The sequence below is a fragment of the Nerophis lumbriciformis genome, linkage group LG13 (assembly GCF_033978685.3).
Source record: "Nerophis lumbriciformis linkage group LG13, RoL_Nlum_v2.1, whole genome shotgun sequence".
In the NCBI taxonomy this organism is placed as follows: Eukaryota; Metazoa; Chordata; class Actinopteri; order Syngnathiformes; family Syngnathidae; genus Nerophis; species Nerophis lumbriciformis.
In genome coordinates this window covers 18747921-18762801 of record NC_084560.2, presented here as the reverse complement: position 1 = coordinate 18762801, position 14881 = coordinate 18747921, and the positions used below count along the sequence as shown (strand labels likewise).

The window sequence follows — 14881 nt, the reverse complement described above, 5'->3', positions numbered from 1 at the left end:
CTTCAGACAGTTTAAACGTGCTTTTACATTAGTAAGTCTTAATGGGAACATGCCGTGTTGTGTGTCTGTAGCTTGTAATGCTAATGAGGTTATAGGGCTCCGTATCGCCTTTTTATCAATCAATCAATCAATCGATGTTTACTTATATTGCCCTAAACCAGCAGTGTCTCAAAGGGCTGCACAAGCCACAACGACATCCTCGGCTCAGAACCCACATCAGGGCAAGAAAAAACTCAACCCAATGGGATGACAATGAGAAACCTTGGAGGGGACCGGTGCAATTGACGTCGAGTGGATCTGGCATCATATTGTGAGAGTCCAGTCTCATAGTGGATCTAACATAATAGTGGGAGTCCAGTCCATAGTGGATCTAACATAATAGTGAGAGTCCAGTCCATAGTGGATCTAGCGTAATATTGTGAGAGTCCAGTCCATATTGGATCTAACATAATAGTTTGAGAGTCCAGTCCATAGTGGATTGATTGATTGATTGATTGATTGATTGATTGATTGATTGATTGATTGATTGATTGAGACTTTTATTAGTAGGTTGCACAGTGAAGTACATATTCCGTAAAATTGACCACTAAATGGTAACACCCGAATAAGTTTTTCAACTTGTTTAAGTCGGGGTCCACTTAAATTGATTCATGATACAGATATATACTATCATATATACTATCATCATAATACAGTCATCACACAAGATAATCATCAGGGTGTATACATTGAATTATTTACATTATTTACAATCCGGGGTGTGGAGAGAGAGAGGGGGTGGGGGGGGTAGGTTTGGTTGTTATCATCAGTCATCAACAATTGAGAACAGAGAAATGGATATTGAAACAGTGTAGGTCTGCCTTGGTAGGATATGTATAGCAAGTAGTGGACATAGAGAGAGAGAGAGAGAGAGATCAGAAGGCATAAGAAAAAGTATCTACATTTGATTGTTTACATCTAACACAATAGTGGGAGTCCAGTCCATAGTGGATCGAGCATAATATTGTGAGAGTCCAGTCCATAGTGGATCTAACATAATAGTGAGAGTCCAGTCCATAGTGGATCTAACATAATAGTGAGAGTCCAGTCCATAGTGGATCTAGCATAATATTGTGAGAGTCCAGTCCATATTGGATCTAACATAATAGTGTGAGAGTCCAGTCCATAGTGGATCTAACACAATAGTGGGAGTCCAGTCCATATTGGATCTAACATAATAGTGTGAGAGTCCAGTCCATAGTGGATCTAACACAATAGTGGGAGTCCAGTCCATATTGGATCTAACATAATAGTGAGACTCCAGTCCATAGTGGATCTAGCATAATATTGTGAGAGTCCAGTCCATATTGGATCTAACATAATAGTGTGAGAGTCCAGTCCATAGTGGATCTAACACAATAGTGGGAGTCCATTCCATAGTGGATCTAGCATAATATTGTGAGAGTCAAGTCCATAGTGGATTTAACATAGTAGTGAGAGTCCAGTCCATAGTGGATCCAACATAACAGTGAGAGTCCAGTCCATAGTGGATCTAACATAATAGTGAGAGTCCAGTCCATAGTGGGGCCAGCAGGGGATCATCTTGAGCGAAGACAAGTCAGCAGCGTAGAGACGTCCCCCCACCGAATCTGCCCCCTTCTCCACGAAGGAGAGGGGGGCAGAGCAGAAAAGAAACGGCAGATCAACTGGTCTAAAAGGGTAGTCTATTTAAAGGCTAGAGTATGCAAATGAGTTTTAAGATGGGACTTAAATGCTTCTACTGAGGTAGCATCTCTAACTGTTACCGGGAGGGCATTCCAGAGTACTGGAGCCCCAATAGAAAACGCTCTATAGCCCGCATACTTTTTTTTGGCCCTGGGAATCACTAATAAGTTCTTTGAACGCAGATTTCTTGCCGGGACATATGGTACAATACAATCAGCCAGATAGGATGGAGCTAGATCGTGTAGTATTTTATACGTAAGTAGTAAAACCTTAAAGTCACATCTTAAGTGCACAGGAAGCCAGTGCAGGTGAGCCAGTATAGTCCTAATATGATCAAACTTTCTTGTTCTTGTCAAAAGTCTAGCAGCCACATTTTGTACCAACTGTAATCTTTCAATGCTAGACTTAGGGAGACCCGAAATTAACATGTTACAGTAATCGAGACGAGACGTAGCGAACGCATGAATAATGATCTCAGCGTCGCTAGTGGACAAAATGGAACGTATTTTAGCGATATTACGGAGATGAAAGAAGGCCGTTTTAGTAACACTCTTAATGTGTGACTCAAACGAGAGAGTTGGGTCGAACTTACTTATACTCTGTAATACAAAATCATAACAGTGTTTCCCATTCATTCATTCATTTATTTGTGGGTGCTGGCCACGGATACATTTAGACCAGTGTTTCTTAACCTTGTTGGCGGTACTGAACCCCACCAGTTTCATATGTGCATTCACCGAACCCTTCCTTAGTGGAAAATATATATATATATATATATATATATATTTTTCAAATTCAAGACAAAGTTATATGTTTTTGGTAACACTTTAGTATGGGGAACATATTCTAAGTAACAAAGACTTAATTTAGAGTTATTTGGACACTAGGGGAACATATTCTAAGTAACAAAGACTTAATTTAGAGTTATTTGGACACTAAGGGAACATATTCTAAGTAACAAAGACTTAATTTAGAGTTATTTGGACACTAAGGGAACATATTCTAAGTAACAAAGACTACATTTAGAGTTATTTGGACACTAGGGGAACATATTCTAAGTAACAAAGACTTCATTTAGAGTTATTTGGACACTCGGGGAACATATTTTAAGTAATAAAGACTTAATTTAGACTTATTTGGTTAGGGTTAGGGTCAGGGTTAGAGGGTTAGGGTTATAATAAGGCGATGCCGAATAAAGCATTAATAAGTACTTAATAATGACTAGTTAAGAGCCAATATTTTACTAATTTGCATGTTAATAAGCAACTAATTAATGGTGAATATGTTCTCCATACTAAAGTGTTACCATGTTTTATTACTGGTGCATAAAATGAACCGTGCATGCAACTGCACTTTTTTGGGAATTTTTCGTACATTGTTTACAATTCTTACGTGAAACGAGAACACACATCATTCTTTTTTTGAGCATTCTAAACATTACAAAATGCTAGCAAAAGGCTGCTAACGATGCAACAAATGGGGATCAAACTATATTGCCTAAACTAGTGTTTTTCAACTGTTTTTGAGCCAAGGCACATTTTTTTCATTGAAAAAATGCGGAGGCACACCACCAGCAGAAAACATGACAAAAATGAAACTCAGCAGTCGATACTGACAAAAATAATTTGTTCTCGCAAGTGTTGGATATGAATTTAAACCATAACCAAGCATGCATCAATATAGCTCTTGTCTAAAAGTAGGTGTACTGTCACCACCTGTCACATCACGCCCTGACTTATTTGAAGTTTTTTGGTGTCTTCCTGTGTGTAGTTTAGTTCTTGTCTTGCGCTCCTATTTTGGTGGCTTTTCCTGTTTTGTTGATATTTTCCTATAGCAGTTTCATGTCTGTCGTGAGCGCTATTCCCCGCATCTGCTTTGTTTTAGCAATCAAGACTATTTAAGTTGTCGCTGTCCTCCTTTGCTGGGACATTGTTGATTGTCATGTCAGGTTTCGGATGTACTTTGTGGACGCTGTCTGCTCCACACGCTGTAAGTCTGTAAATCAACCTATCCCCAGGTGCATGTCTTTCCAATTGTTGAAATTATGGTTGCTCTGCTTTTGATATATCTGTATTCTTAGCAGAGCAGCCAGTTTGTGATGAAGTAGCACCTGATCTCAGCCCAAGGTCTTTAACTCCTACTATTTCTTTACTGTGTTTGGTCAGCAGGTGTCTGCACTTTTTTGGAGTTTCATTCACAATCCCTTTGTAAGACAAGAAGACATATGTTTTTCTTTGTTTTACGCATTCTAAATAGCAAATAAATGTGAGCAAAAGTCTGCTTACAATTGAGCCTTTGGGAGTCTGCCTGTAAAGCGTTAAAAAAACATCTAAACACCTCCATCAAGGTTTTTATGCACACTGTAAGTATAATTGGAATGGAGTTGCTGTGGTTGGCGGTAAGCCAGAAGTCGGACCCCAAAGCAGAGACAGAGTAGACGGGATGAACCATGAACACTTATTTTAATGAATAACAAAAAGCACACTACAGGTAGTGGTAAAAAGTACAACTGAAAGTTGCCAATGACAAAAGGCCATAACAAAGTAGCAAAGGAAACAAAGGGCAAATAAAAAGCCAAGCTTACTGGTTAAAGTTCAACAAGAAGTCTTTGGGAGAATACGTGCTATTAGGAAGGCAGCAGAGACGAGGAGACGTGCACGACACAGGGGAAGGCAAAGAAAATAATGTGGCATCGAGCACGTCTCGGTCCAGAGTTTAAGAGCTGGCCTAATTGGAATTGTCCCCAGGTGTGTTGCAGTGGCTCTGCCCAGGAACTCCAAATAAGGGCAACTGCAAACAAAAGACAGGACGAGCAACGCAATGGCCACATGACAGGAGTAACAAGCACATTCATAATAACATTTAGTATTTACGCATTTTGCTCATTTTAAGCTTATCCCTGATTACCACTCATTGCAGACTTCAAGAAAGCCAACAAATATAATGAAACATCACTTACTGTACAATGGCTGCTGTGATGCCGACTGACGGGTTGTTGATACCTTCCCGTTAGGATTAAGAATTACTCATAATCCTGAGTCTTGATGAAGAAAAACAGAGGGGTTAAACCAAGTTTAAATTCGATACTAAAATTGACCCAACTTGTTGGATTTTGTCCTCATCCTTCTACTATCAAGGTGAGAGGCAATTTTTATGATACAGAATAACTTTCACAAATACCGAGGTGAGGAAGCAGCTCATCAGCCGATGATGTCCACATAGCCACACAAGCTAGTTAGCTCACTGTGATCACGGCGCCGCTAAAATAGTTTGTCTGTGTTAGCGCTTAGAACAATATCACTAATACTAGGTTAATATTTAGGTCACAAAATGTAAATGGAGTATTTTTGGCGGTTTTTGGATGGTTATTTAGAACAGTTATTCAACCAGTCTGGTGTGCTGTGGGAGATGATCTAATTTCACGTATTTGGGTTAATAATATTTTTTACAAACCAATAATTATAGTCTGCAAATGATGTGTTGTTGTTGAGTGTCTGCGCTGTCTAGAGATCGGCAGAGTAACCGTGTAATACTCTTCCATATCAGTAGGTGGCAGCCGGTAGCTAATTGCTTTGTAGATGTCGGAAACAGCGGGAGGCAGTGTGCAGGTAAAAAGGTGTCTAATGCTTAAACCAAAAATAAACAAAAGGTGAGTGCCCCTAAAAAAAGGCATTGAAGCTTAGGGAAGGCTATGCAGAACGAAACTAAAACCGAACTGACTACAAAGTAAACAAAAACAGAATGCTGGACGACAGCAAAGACTTACTGTGGAGCAAAGACGGCGTCCACAATGTATATCCGAACATGACATGACAATCAACAATGTCCCCACAAAGAAGGATAAAAACAACTGAAATATTCTTGATCGCTAAAACAAAGTAGATGCGGGAAATATGGCTCAAAGGAAGACATGAAACTGCTACAGGAAAATACCAAAAAAAGAGAAAAAGCCACCAAAATAGGAGCGCAAGACAAGAACTAAAACACTACATACAGGAAAACGGCAAAAAAACCTCAAAATAAATCCGGGCGTTATGTGACAGGCGGTGACAGTACACCTACTTTGAGACAAGAGCTATATTGATGCATGCTTGGTTATGGTTTAAAGTCATATCCAACAATCGCGACAACAACTTTTTACTGTCAACCGAGTTTCGTTTTTTAATGATTTCTGCTGGTGGTGTGCCTCCGGATTTTTTCAACGCAAAAAATGTGCCTTGGCTCAAAAAAGGTTGAAAAACAGGGGCGAAATAAGGACCTCCCATCGACTCCATTATAAGCGGAAGTTTAGATACGTTTATTTACGAGTTAGAATGCATTAAAAAAAAAAGTGTCTTCTTGTCCTACATTATGATTGTAAACGATAGGTAACATTCCAAAAAAAAGTGCAGTTCCCCTTTAAGTAAGGTAATGTTATCATTAGAGATGTCCGATAATATCGGCCGATAAATGCGTTAAAATGTAATATCGGAAATTATCGGTATCGTTTTTTTATTATCGGTATCGTTTTTTTATTTATTTTTTTATTTTTATTAAATCAACATAAAAAACACAAGATACACTTACAATTAGTGCACAAACCCAAAAAACCTTCCTCCCCCATTTACACTCATTCACACAAAAGGGTTGTTTCTTTCTGTTATTAATATTCTGGTTCCTACATTATTTATCAATATATATCAATACAGTCTGCAAGGGATACAGTCCGTAAGCACACATGATTGTGCGTGCTGCTGGTCCACTAATAGTACTAACCTTTAATAGTTAATTTTACTAATTTTCATTAATTACTAGTTTCTATGTAACTGTTTTTATATTGTTTTACTTTCTTTTTTATTCAAGAACATGTTTTTAATTTATTTATCTTGTTTTATTTTATTAATTTTTTTTAAAAGTACCTTATCTTCACCATACCTGGTTGTCCAAATTAGGCATAATAATGTGTTAATTCCACGACTGTATATATCGGTTGATATCGGTATCGGTAATTAAGGAGTTGGACAATATCGGAATATCGGATATCGTCAAAAAGCCATTATCGGACATCCCCAGTTATCATGTAAAAAAAAATGGTTGGCGTTCATATTATATTCCGACTCGTTTAGGCAGCTGACTGATTGTGTTCACCATCAATTCAATGAGACTCACTCCATTGGCCTCGACCGCTCAGCTGAACTAGAAAAGCATTCAGCCATATTGCTGTTTGCCTGTGCACAGGCGCAAACTCTCCCTCTGGATATAAGGTCGCATTTGCTGTAACCCATTTATTTCATATTCACTCATGTGATTTCAAAGAAGAGCCGTGGCACACAAGAGTTCAAATTCCACTAGTTTGTTAAAAAAAATGAATGATGCAAAGCATCCTAATGATTAGTTATTAGAAGGACAATTGGGAAAACACAATGGTTATAGGGACTAAAGTGGCAAAACATATACCGGTACATGTTCTGTGTAAGTTCAGCACGGAAGCTGCTGCACGGCTTGTTTAGTATCCTTCATCCCTCCCATCCCTTGTCCTCTGCTCATCCTCACTTGCTCTCTCACTCGCCGCATCTCGCCCGCTGACTGGCTTATTCCTGCCTGCACAGAGTGGAGAGGCGAGCAAATACAGCAGGGGCTGTTCTCTCTCCGTGCATATATTTATTCTCTGGCCGTTCTTCTCTTTTTCGTCTCGCCATTCTGAAGCTTTGCGCCCGGACTGCGGCGCTCCCTCCCTGGGTCAGAAGTGGTGGATCGCAGGGTCAGAGCATGGATCAGGAAAGAGCCGGGCAAAAGCGGCAAAAGCGGGTCATGAGCAGGCTCTCTTGACTGATGCCCGTTTGGACCCGAAGGAATGGGGTGCACCACCAGTACGGTCGTCCTGGATGGGCTGCGAACTGTCTTAGAGAGGAACTGTAGCGGTTACATCTGTAAAGGAGCTGCTGAGCCCATCGGGCCGTCTGAGGTTGAGCGAGCGCTGAGTCGGCGGGAGTCGCGTGTTTTGCCCACACTGAGAGTGCTTAAGGTGTGTACATGTGTCTCCGCACAGGAGTGCTTACAAGTGTATAGTGCTGCAACGTAGTACTCATTTTTATTCTTCATTTATTGGTTACTTTTGACTTAAGAGTTCTTTTAGTTTGTTTTTGTTGAGCCGTTGGGGTTTTTTGAATATACCAACTTATACCGAGCATTTTTATCGACTTGTGTATTGGAATGAAGTGTTTGTTGGGCCTACAACCATGCATTTTCTAGTCAATTTGCTTCTGTGTTGCAAATCAATCCTAAATTAAAGTTAAAGTACCAATGATTGTCATACACACACTAGGTGTGGTGGGAATCATTTTTGGTGATTTAACCCCCAATTCCAACCCTTGATGCTGAGTGCCAAGCAGGGAGGTCATGGGTTCCATTTTTATAGTCTTGGGTATGACTGAGCCGGGGTTTGAACTCACGACCTACCGATCTCAGGGCGGACACTCTAACCACAAGGCTACTGAGCAGAAAATATTTCTAAGGTTTGCCCTTCTATTAAACATTTGTATCAATACAAATTAGTTACAATTTGCAGCATTTCTAATCCCACGATGTATTATCCACCAGACACAAGGTTGTGACCACTTGCACAGTGTAAACGATATGTAGCAAAAAGTCATACATTTGTTGAGTTTTAAGTGAAACTGTCAGAGAGCCTTATACAGTGATATCTAGATTTTTGTTAGTAATCCTTCATAAAGGTCAGCTGAAAGCTAAATATGTTGCATTCAGGGATTTCTGCTGCCAATTCCAATGCCGATTGGCCGATAGCAATGCCGATACTAGAGATGTCCGATAATATTGACCGATAAATGCGTTAAAATGTAATATTGGAAATTATAGGTATCGTTTCTTTTATTATCGGTATCGTTTGAAAAAAAAAAAAGTAATATTTTTTTATTAATTTATTTATTTTATTAAATCAACATAAAAAATACAAGATACACTTACAATTAGTGCACCAACGCAAAAAACCTCCCTCCCCCATTCACACTCATTCACACAAAAGGGTTGTTTCTTTCTGTTATTAGTATTCTGGTTCCTACATTATATATCAATATATATCAATACAGTCTGCATGGGATACAGTCCGTAAGCACACATGATTGTGCGTGCTGCCGGTCCACCAATAGTACTAACCTTTAACAGTTAATTTTACAAATTTTCATTAATAACTTTATTTTTTATTCAAAAAAATGTTTTTAATTTATTTATCTTATTTTATTTTATAATTTTTTTTTAAAAGTACCTTATCTTCACCATACCTGGTTGTCCAAATTAGGCATAATAATGTGTTAATAATGTGTTAATTCCACGACTGTATATATCGGTTGATATCGGTATCAGTTGATATCGGTATCGGTAATTAAAGAGTTGGACAATATCGGAATATCGGATATCGGCAAAAAGTCATTATCGTACATCCCTAACCGATACCAATTACAGGTATTTAGTGTACATTTTTCAATGTATTTATAGTGAGTGGGGACACCCGCCTAGCCAGCCAGATCAGCCGAATCAAACCTAGCGATCAATGGGGTGACAGATGTCGCAGCGAGATTGCGGGTCTGCCTCATAATACGAAGGTCCTGGGTTCGATCCTGCGCTCGGGATCTTTCTGTGTGGAGTTTGCATGTTCTCCCCGTGACTGTGTGGGTTCCCTCCGGGTACTCCGGCTTCCTCCCGCCTCCAAAGACATGCACCTGGGGATAGGTTGATTGGCAACTCTAAATTGGCCCTAGTGTGTGAATGTGAGTGTGAATGTTGTCTATCGGTGTTGGCCCTGATAGACAGACCACAGACAACACACCAAACCCCGCCCACCTCGACCGACGCACGGAGGGGGGTCAGGGGGGGGTAGCGGGGGTGTATATTGCAGCCCGGAAGAGTTAGTGCTGCAAGGGATTCTGGGTATTTGTTTTGTTGTGTTTATGTTGTGTTACGGTGCGGATGTTCTCCCAAAATGTGTTTGTCATTCTTGTTTGGTGTGGGTTCACAGTGTGGCGTATATTTCTAACAGTGTTAAAGTTATTTATACGGGCACCGTCAGTGTAACCTGTACCGCTGTTGGCCAGGTATGCGTTGCATTCACGTATGTGTGCGTGCTGAAGCCGCACATATTATGTAACTGGGCCAGCATTCGCTGGACTGGGTGAAAAGCAGACGTGACGATTTTTGGTAGGGGCACTGAAATTTGAGAGTCTCCCAGGAGGTTTGGCAAGTATGAGAATTAGCGGTGAATGCGGTGTTACCGCGGCACCGCCGCTGAATATAATCGGCGGGCCAGCTCTAGTGTTAATTTGTTATCGCCTCAAGGGCCAAGTGAAATTACACGGCGGGCCAAATTTGGCCCGCGGGCCAGAGTTCGACACCCATGATCTACGGCAACGCCCCCTCCTACCTCAAGGACCTAGTTTCCCCTCAACCTCCTACCCGCAACCTCAGCTCCTCAAACACTAACCTCCTCAAACCCATCAGGACAAAGTTACAATCTATGGGCCGCCGGGCTTTCTGCTCGACCGCTCCCGAACTTTGGAACGCTCTCCCCGACCATCTTAGAGCACCACAGTCGGTCAAACGTTTTAAGAAGGGACTAAAAACCCACCTTTTTAGCACAGCTTTTATCTAATTTCTCTGCCTTCTTGTTTTTAAATACACTGCTTGCTTATCTGTTTTATCCAGTGCTTTCATGCTTTTATTTCTATTTTTATCTATGTTTCTGTTTTATCTAGTGTTTATCTAGTGTGTGTCATGATTTCATTTCTATTTTAATTTTTTATTATATATTCTAACTTTCTATTTTTATTTTTTTTATTTTTATACTTTGTAGCACTTTGAGATTTTAACAAATGTAAAGTGCGTTACAAATGTAATTCATTATTATTATTATTATTATTATTATTATTATTAAATTTAGCTGAACTGCACCAATTTTGTCAAGAGGAGTGGTCACAAATTCAAGCAGAAGCTTGTGGATGGCTACCAAAAGCGCCTTATTGCAGTGAAACTTGCCAAGGGACATGTAAGCAAATATTAACATTGCTGTATGTATACTTTTGACCCAGCAGATTTGCTCACATTTTCAGTAGACCCATAATAAATTCATAAAAGAACCAAACTTCATGAATGTTTTTTGTGACCAACAAGTATGTGCTCCAATCACTCTATCACAAAAAAATAAGAGATATAGAAATTATTGGAAACTCAAGACAGCCATGACATTATTTACAAGTGTATGTAAACTTTTGACCACGACTGTATTTTGAGGGATTACAAAATTCGCAGTACCACTGTCTTACATGTTTATTACAGTATTGTTGTTGTAGCGTTAGAGCTATAATAATTAACATATTTTTAGATAAATACCACCTTGACAGTTCCAATAACAACTGAGCATCATTATCTTTTGTAAAGTAATTCTATTAATACAGTTCTTGTACCGTATTTTTCGGACTATAAGTCGCACCGGAGTATAAGTCGCACCTGCCGAAAATGCATGATAAAGAAGGAAAAAAACATATATAAGTTGCACTGGAGCCCGGCCAAACTATGAAAAAACTGGGACTTATGGTCAGAAAAATACGGTACTAGATTTCATTCCAGTCTGCAAGTGGCCTTAATTGCATCTTTTAAAACATGCATCTATGTTCCACTTCCTTAACTGCAAATAGCAGAACATCGGTATCATAAATGATTCAGACGGTTTTCTTTGCCTTTAAGACAAAAGTAAAAAAAAAAGTTGAATTTTAATTTCGTAGTACCATTCATTATTAAATGTCTTGCTGATACAGCAATAGCAAAGTGTGAGTGTATGAAATATAGGGCAGTAGGAAGGCCAGATCTTGCCTTCCTGCTGAGCACTACATTGGTTAAAGCCTCTGTGGGCTGGCATAGAGATGAGGATGAGGAGGCTGGCATAGAGATGAGGATGAGGCGTGTCAGGGGACAGAGATCGCTGTGTCTGCCGGAAATCAATCACCACTCTTCATCTGAAAAGCGACAGGCAGGGCTTCTGCTGCTCCGTACCAGCTTGTCTGGTTGTGTGTGTGTGTGTGTGTGTGTTCTGGTTGTGTGTGCGTTCACAATACAGTATGTGTCTTCTCTCTCGTGATGGTTCATCAGCAGAAAACCAAGTGACGTTGGCCCCCGGCTGAGAGACGGGAATTGGGTCAAGGGCACGGTCGCCTCCCCAGCCTCGGGAATAGTCTTATCATCCAGATGGGTTCAATTAATCCCCTGTCAGCATTCTGCAGTCTTAACTAATCAATAGTTTAATGTGTGCACGGAGCGTGCTTTCCTCATCATATTATTTCACCACTGTTGTCACTCTCTCATGTTGCGGAACCCATCCTTTGCACCTTTGCAATCCATTAGGCCAGATTTAGAAGATGATATAAACCGCTGAGTTTGGCCTTTTAATTCTCTTTGACTGCAGGAGGTCATTATCGCCTGGGTGTAGAATAGAGATAATGAGGTGAAAGGTCATGCATGCAGAAGGATGCACTTTAGATGAAGGCAGGAATGGCGTAAGTCAGTGTTTTTCAACCATACTAGTGTGCCGTGAGATACAGTCTGGTGTGCCATGGGAGATTATCTAATTTCACCTATTTGGGTTAAAAATATTTTTTGCAAACCAGTAATTATAGTCTGCAAATGATGTGTTGTTGTTGAGTGTCGGTGCTGTCTAGAGCTCGGCAGCGTAACCGTGTAATACTCTTCCATATCAGTAGGTGGCAGCAGGTAGCTAATTGCTTTGTAGCTGTCGGAAACAGCGGGAGGAAGTGTGCAGGTAAAAAGGTATCTAATGCTTAAACCAAAAATAAACAAAAGGTGAGTGCCCCTAAGAAAAGGCATTGAAGCTTAGGGAAGGCTATGCAGAACGAAACTAAAACTGAACTGGCTACTAAGTAAACAAAAACAGGATGCTGGACAACAGCAAAGACTTACTGTGGCGCAAAGACGGCGTCCACAATGTACATCTGAACATGACATGACAATCAACAATGTCCCCACAAAGAAGGATAAAAACAACTGAAATATTCTTGATTGCTAAAACAAAGTAGATGCAGGAAATATCGCTCAAAAGAAGACATGAAACTGCTACAGGAAAATACCAAAAAAAGAGAAAAAACTACCAAAATAGGAGCGCAAGACAAGAACTAAAACACTACATACAGGAAAACAGCAAAAAAGTCCAAATAAGTCAGAGGGTGATGTGACAGGTGGTGACAGTACACCTACTTTGAGACAAGAGCTATATTGATGCATGCTTGGTTATGCTTTAAAGTCATATCCATATCCATCAATTGCGACAACGACTTTTTACTGTCAACTGAGTTTTGTTTTTTAATGATGTCTGCTGGTGGTGTGCCTCCGCATTTTTTCAATGCAAAACATGTGCCTTGGCTCAAAAAAGGTTGAAAAACACTGGCGTAAGTAACAATTGATGTATTGATCTTTATTTGATGTATTTTCACAAAAATGCAAAATTACCTTCCCAAGTATGAACGGCCAATGACAGAGAAGGGCTGAAGTATTTGCTGTTTTTTTTTTTTAATCAGATAAAGATGTCTTTCATCCCATGTTTTGGGAGTAGCGCTTCCCAAATAACCTGTGACACTTTTATTTTCAATGAACCAACTAATGAGATGTGTGTGGGGGGTGTAGAAGACATACCAAGCTAGGTCTGCATGCCATCAACTTTGGCGCACAAGGCAGACTTGCATACGTAGTAAAGTAATCCGTATGAGTGTTTATATTCAATTATTGCAACAATAAAGGTTAGAATTGGGGGTTAAATCACCAAAAATGATTCCCGGGCACAGCCACTGCTGCTGCACACTGCTCCCCTCACCTCCCAAGGGGTGATCAAGGGTGATGGGTCAAATGCAGAGGACACATTTCACCACACCTAGTGTGTGTGTGTGACTATCATGGGTGTCAGGACTTGGACTATGGTGTGGTTTGTTTTCCCATGGTGCAAAGCGACTGGACCGGACCGGACACGACGTGAAGTTAATGACATCTTCTAATTAATCTATCAAAAGGTGAAAGCAAAAGGTGCGCGCGAGGCGTGGAACAAACTTGGCTAATAAAACAAAACTAGCACAAAGGCATAACTATGGACATAAAACAAAACTTGCAAACTATGGCATGAATAGAGAAAACTTACTTGGAATGAGAAAAGAGCATGAAAAAGAGCAGCATGGATCATCAGCATGAATAACAAGGGTGTGTAGAGGGTGATGTCGCCAGACAGACTGCCTGGTAGCTTAAATTATACCGACATGATTAGTGACAGGTGCGCGAGTGCAAAACGCGAGACAGGTGAAACTAATGAGTAGTCATGGAAACAAAACAAACAAGAGTGCACAACCAGGAACTAAAAAGAGTCTAAAAAACAAACAGCACATGGCCAAACAAAAACATGATCAACAGACATGACAATTGGTACTTTAACTTTAACTTTAACTTTAATGGCAGCGCGCCACTTTATTATGGTCATTAACACATTTAGTGTGCAGTACAGTGTTGTCCCGATACCAATATTTTGGTACCGGTACCAAAATGTATTTCTGTACTTTTTGGTACTTTTCTAAATAAAGGAGACCACGAAAAATTTCATTATCGGCTTTATTTTAACAAAAAATCTTAGGGTGCATTAAGCATATGTTTCTTATTGCAAGTTTGTTCTTAAATAAAATAGTGAACATACAAGACAACTTCTCTTTTATTAGTAAGTAAACAAACAAATGCTCCTAATTAGTCTGCTGACGTATGCAGTAACATATTGTGTCATTTATCATTCTATTATTGTGTCAAAATTATTAAGGACAAGCGGTAGAAAATGAATTATTAATCTACTTGTTCATTTACTGTTAATATCTGCTTACTTTCTGTTTCAACATGTTCTATCTACACTTCTGTTAAAATGTAATAATCACTTATTCTTCTGTTGTTTGGATACTTTACATTAGTTTTGGAGGATATCACAAATTTGGGTATCAATCCGATACCAAGTAGTTACAGGATCATACATTGGTCACAGTCTTAGTCCTCATGTGTCCAGGGGCGTATTTACTGAGTTTATAAACATAATATACATTTTTGATGCCAAAAAATATCGACATAATCATAGTAGATACGACTAGATACGTTCCTGTAC

General features: G+C 39.7%; 1 protein-coding gene across 3 annotated transcripts in view; it reads left to right on the top strand.

Moving 5' to 3' along the window:
- The window catches only part of LOC133613779 (dedicator of cytokinesis protein 9), a 307269-nt gene that overhangs the window by 77822 nt on the left and 214566 nt on the right, over positions 1 to 14881 (top strand). The window contains exon 1 of one of the 3 annotated variants that reach the window (XM_061971558.2): positions 7343 to 7708. The exons of the other annotated variants lie outside the window; for them this stretch is intronic. Coding sequence (XP_061827542.1) covers positions 7538 to 7708 — 171 coding nt within the window. The 5' untranslated portion in view covers positions 7343 to 7537. Of the gene's footprint in view, positions 1 to 7342; positions 7709 to 14881 lie in introns of those variants that run through there. 3 annotated transcript variants of the gene reach the window in all.